This window comes from Monopterus albus, unplaced genomic scaffold, assembly GCF_001952655.1.
Source record: "Monopterus albus unplaced genomic scaffold, M_albus_1.0 scaffold41.1, whole genome shotgun sequence".
Classification (NCBI taxonomy): Eukaryota; Metazoa; Chordata; class Actinopteri; order Synbranchiformes; family Synbranchidae; genus Monopterus; species Monopterus albus.
In genome coordinates this window covers 5,840,478-5,844,727 of record NW_018127921.1, presented here as the reverse complement: position 1 = coordinate 5,844,727, position 4,250 = coordinate 5,840,478, and the positions used below count along the sequence as shown (strand labels likewise).

Genomic DNA, 4,250 nt, shown 5'->3' with positions numbered 1-4,250 from the left:
TGTTCTGGGCTCTGATGATGTGTTATGTCTTCATTTGGGGATAAAAAAGGGATGTTGACATTTTTCAGAAAATTTGCTTTAAATGTCAATATTTTTGTCCTCCCAGTTCCTTTGCCCTGCTCCATATGTACCTTCAGCTCCAAGTTTGGGTCATTTCCCATGTAAACCAGCAGGCAGTGGAGAGCAGCCAGGCGCTGATGATCAGCCTTACTGCCAGGACACCTTGGACAGAGGTGACACACCACAAATTTACCTTTATACAATATAAGCTTTTCTAAACACAGAGACCTAGAGGCAGATGCGCAGGCAGACAAACAGCAACCAAGTGAAATAACATTCTCAAAAAATAACTTTCCACCTGTCTGCATGCTGCCTAACTAGTGTAGACTCTTCTAGGCTCTTAAGTGCCTCCTCCTAAATAATAGCACCAAATATATATGCGGTATATAGGTTCATTATTTCCAGAAAAGGTTCTGAATCAAACCCACCTAGAAGGAGTGTCTGATTGCAGTATCTGTAGCAGGTAGGCAGGGCTAAGCTCAGCAATGTGGATCTTCCCACTGGCCAGGTCCAACAGACTACTATTAGACTCTTCCTCTGCATGCAACACTGTAATGTTAGCTGACTGACACTGCAGACCCACGTTCACATCATGGCCTTAAAGATGTCGAGATAAGAAAGGCAAACATACAAAATTTGGATAAATGTGAGGACTTGTTCTCATTCTGAGAACAAAAAGCAGTGACAGTTCTAACATTTTACAGGCTGAGAAAACAGGTGAACAAACTGTAACACAGCCATCAATCATCTTAGACCTGATATATCCAAAAAAAAAAATTCATCTTACCAGAGAGGAAGAGGGAGTGACAGAGCATCTCCTGCTGCCTGGTGTTGACACAGTGGAGGAAATAATCTTGCAGATACACCAGAATGTAATAACCTACATACAAAAATAACAGCATCACTGTCAGGGCGTATGTTATATTAGTATGCTGTATGGATACCTGAGATTTATTAGGCTGCATGACAATACATACACTCATTTCTGTCTGTGTTTCTGTAGGTAATGCATGTTTGACTTACAAAACCACACACTTGGGTGAATGTGTCAGGATTCTGATGTGTGTATATGACTGCATTACATTTCTGTGTGTGCGGTGACCTATAGGGATGAAGAGTGGATGGAGCTGTGAGGTCTTCTGCTGCGACTGGTCGCTGCCCAGAGACACTCTGAATTTCTTGCTGCAGGCTGCAAAAAGTAACGAAATCCAAACTTGTCACCATGTGCTCAAGATAAAAACAGTAACACAGTAAAAGAGACAACAACAGTAAGAAATTAAGTTTTGTACACTTTTTGTTTAGATAGCACACACACACACACCTTTATGAACTAAAACCACATTGTAGATCAGTTCTGGTTTGTCTTTCAGAGGTTGGCTGTAGCACACACACATGCTCCCTAAAAGCAAACCACAAGGCAGAGCAGTTATGGATGTGTCATTAATAAAAGATCATATACACTTCCCATGGCAATATTCATGATAAACAATGCAAAATTAAATTGGTGTTTATGTTTTGATCCTCATTTTATTTTCCAAAGTTAAACTTTTTAAATGTGCAAGAGGACAAGAATTGTAGAGCTTTGGTTTTTGATTGAGAAATCACAAATTCAGTAAAGCACTGTACATGTATATTTCATTTGTGTAAAAAAGTTCCTGATGAGCATTTCATTTTGTAATAAACCAACAATCATTAAATCATCACTGAGATGTGAATCACAAAATGCCCGCAGCCTTTATTCTTTAATCCCCAGTGGAGGATGTCTAATTAGGTGTTGAATTGCATTATATTGCATTATTGTGCACTAAAAATTATAACTTGCTATATGGACTTTCTTCTTTTTAAAAAGACAAATGAAAAATACACAAGCATATTAGTTTTAATTGGCCATGTAACTGAAATACCACTTTGTTTATGTCTGTTAGGAGTAAGAGAATGCATGTGAGAAACACATGATTCCTGCAAGAATTTCTGTGTAGGAATGTGTGTCACACTATGTGTGCAGTACCATATGTCTTACAGTACCTATTCTGTTTGTGAACACTTCCATCCGGACGAGCTCCTGCTCTGGTCTCTCAGTGTGATAATAGTCAAAACCCAGGTTTACAAACCTGTTGGCCACACACACAATAATCCAAAATAAGAACATTTAAGTGAGAGATATACATACAGGAATTCATTTTAGTCTCTTTGATTGCAGGATTTTTCTCAATAACATTCAAACGAAGACAAAACACAGCATGAAAAGCCCACTTGGAAAACATATTTCTGTCTTTATAATGTAGCAGGAGGTGCAGTCTTACTTGACTGTGTAGAAAGGGTTAGCAGGCAACTCTAATGAGAGCTCAAACTGTAAGACAGTAACATAACGCAAGAGAATTTTTATGTGATTGTCACGTGAAAGCACAAATATTAAAATTAGAAGACAGAGATGACCCACCACAGTGTCGTAGTTATGGTTTGGGTAAAACTGAACACATCGCAGCAGAAATTTGTCCTGTGAAGACATATAATGCCTCTTCGTATGAGTCAATTTAAGTCAATTCAATGTCCTCCGAAGTGTAGTTGTTCAGATCAGTGTGTTTGTACGTGTCTTACCTTGTGTGTTAAATAGTAGAGCCTCTGTGTGTCTCTGTCCCACTGGACCCAGCTGAAATCCTCCACTATTCTCTCTGCTGTTCTGGGCAAACGCTCAGGATGCGCCATCACCTGGTTCACACATTCATATGCGGCTTTGTAGACACAATGAATTCTTAATGCAAAGCTCCCCAGGTGGATATAAAATGCAGTATACAGTAGCTTGACAGTGAGGTTGAAACAACATTCTTTTCACTGGGTAATGTAAATACATTCCAACTGTTTTACTTATTAATTCCTAGTTACAGACAGGTGACAAATTAAAGGAAAAACCTGAATAAACGAGTAGTCCCTTCCCGGATGATAGTGCCTCCATCTATAGTCAACTGCATCAGGCTCGTGTCGGGTTCAGACAATATATACTAAAAGATTGTTGGGCCCAAGTTGTTATGGTTTAGTCCCCCTCACCAGGAGGGTGAGGGACAACTGAGGTTGGACTCAAGATTGCTGACTCAGGTGCTAGTAAAAAAGGTGGTTTAATAGTGGGAATCACAAAAAGGAACAGAGTCAATGAACACATACAACCAGGGCTGGGCAAAGACAGCTAAGGACACCAGGACGACCATGGGAGTAGAGAGGCTAACGGCAAAAACCAGGAGAGTGGGAGGAACAGGACGAACAGGTGAATAGACAAACTACCCGGGAGGATTGGCGAACGAAAAAGGAAATCCACAGCACAGGAACTGTGGACGTCTGGAGACGTGTAACACAAAAAACATGTAACCAACGTACAAAATGAGATCCACAGCACAGGATGTGTCAGCGTGGAAAACAAAATGACGTCCAATACATACCACAAATAGGGCAGCATGGTGGCGCAGTGGTTAGCACCGTTGCCTCACAGCGCGAGGGTTCTGGGTTCGGGCCCCACCCGGGACCTTTCTGTGTGGAGTTTGCATGTTCTCCCCGTGCTTGCGTGGGTTCTCTCCGGGTACTCCGGCTTCCTCCCACAGTCCAAAGACATGCAGCTAAGGTTGATTGGTGTCTCTAAATTGCCCATAGGAGTGCGTGTGTGTGGTTGTTCGTCTCTGTGTTAGCCCTGCGATGGATTGGTGACCTGTCCAGGGTGTACCCCGCCTTCACCCAATTGCCCACTCTACTCTACTCTACTATTACTGAATGCAACACAACTGAGGTGCAGATCCCGCAGGTCGAAAGAGCAGGGGAGAGAAAGGCAGAAGAGAGGCAGGTCACACCGAGCGGACCTGACACAAGTTGGGTTTGGATGCCACATTCTTGCCACAGGTTGGGACTGAACAGAAACATGTGGTCTGATCTAAGTTCTAGACAGACCTCTCCACCTGCAAGTGGTGACCTAACACCTCACTAAGACACTCTATGTTTGTTTTGCCTTTAATTTGTCACCTGTCTTTATGTGTGCTCAAGAATTTATACCTTTAAAAAAACACACAAATCCACTGCAAAGAAAATTCCTCCATGCATGTTACAGTTGAGCTGAGGTACAGTGGGGCAAATAAGTATTTGATACACTGCTGATTTTTCAAGTTTTCCCACTTACAGAGAATGGACAGTTCTGTAATTTTCATCATAGG

At 41.7% G+C, this 4,250-nt stretch overlaps 1 protein-coding gene across 4 annotated transcripts in view; it reads right to left on the bottom strand.

The window, feature by feature from the left end:
- The window catches only part of gsap (gamma-secretase activating protein), a 34,837-nt gene that overhangs the window by 24,460 nt on the left and 6,127 nt on the right, over positions 1 to 4,250 (bottom strand). For all 4 annotated transcript variants that reach the window (XR_002274894.1, XR_002274895.1, XM_020599660.1 and 1 more), the window contains exons 9-17: positions 2,659 to 2,769; positions 2,501 to 2,557; positions 2,364 to 2,410; positions 2,086 to 2,171; positions 1,382 to 1,459; positions 1,163 to 1,249; positions 848 to 940; positions 489 to 657; positions 132 to 222 (exon numbers count right to left, since the gene is read on the bottom strand). Coding sequence is in view for 2 of the 4 variants with exons in the window: in XM_020599660.1 (XP_020455316.1) it covers positions 132 to 222; positions 489 to 657; positions 848 to 940; positions 1,163 to 1,249; positions 1,382 to 1,459; positions 2,086 to 2,171; positions 2,364 to 2,410; positions 2,501 to 2,557; positions 2,659 to 2,769 (819 nt within the window). In the remaining 2 variants the exon portion in view is untranslated. The remainder of the gene's footprint in view (positions 1 to 131; positions 223 to 488; positions 658 to 847; positions 941 to 1,162; positions 1,250 to 1,381; positions 1,460 to 2,085; positions 2,172 to 2,363; positions 2,411 to 2,500; positions 2,558 to 2,658; positions 2,770 to 4,250) is intronic.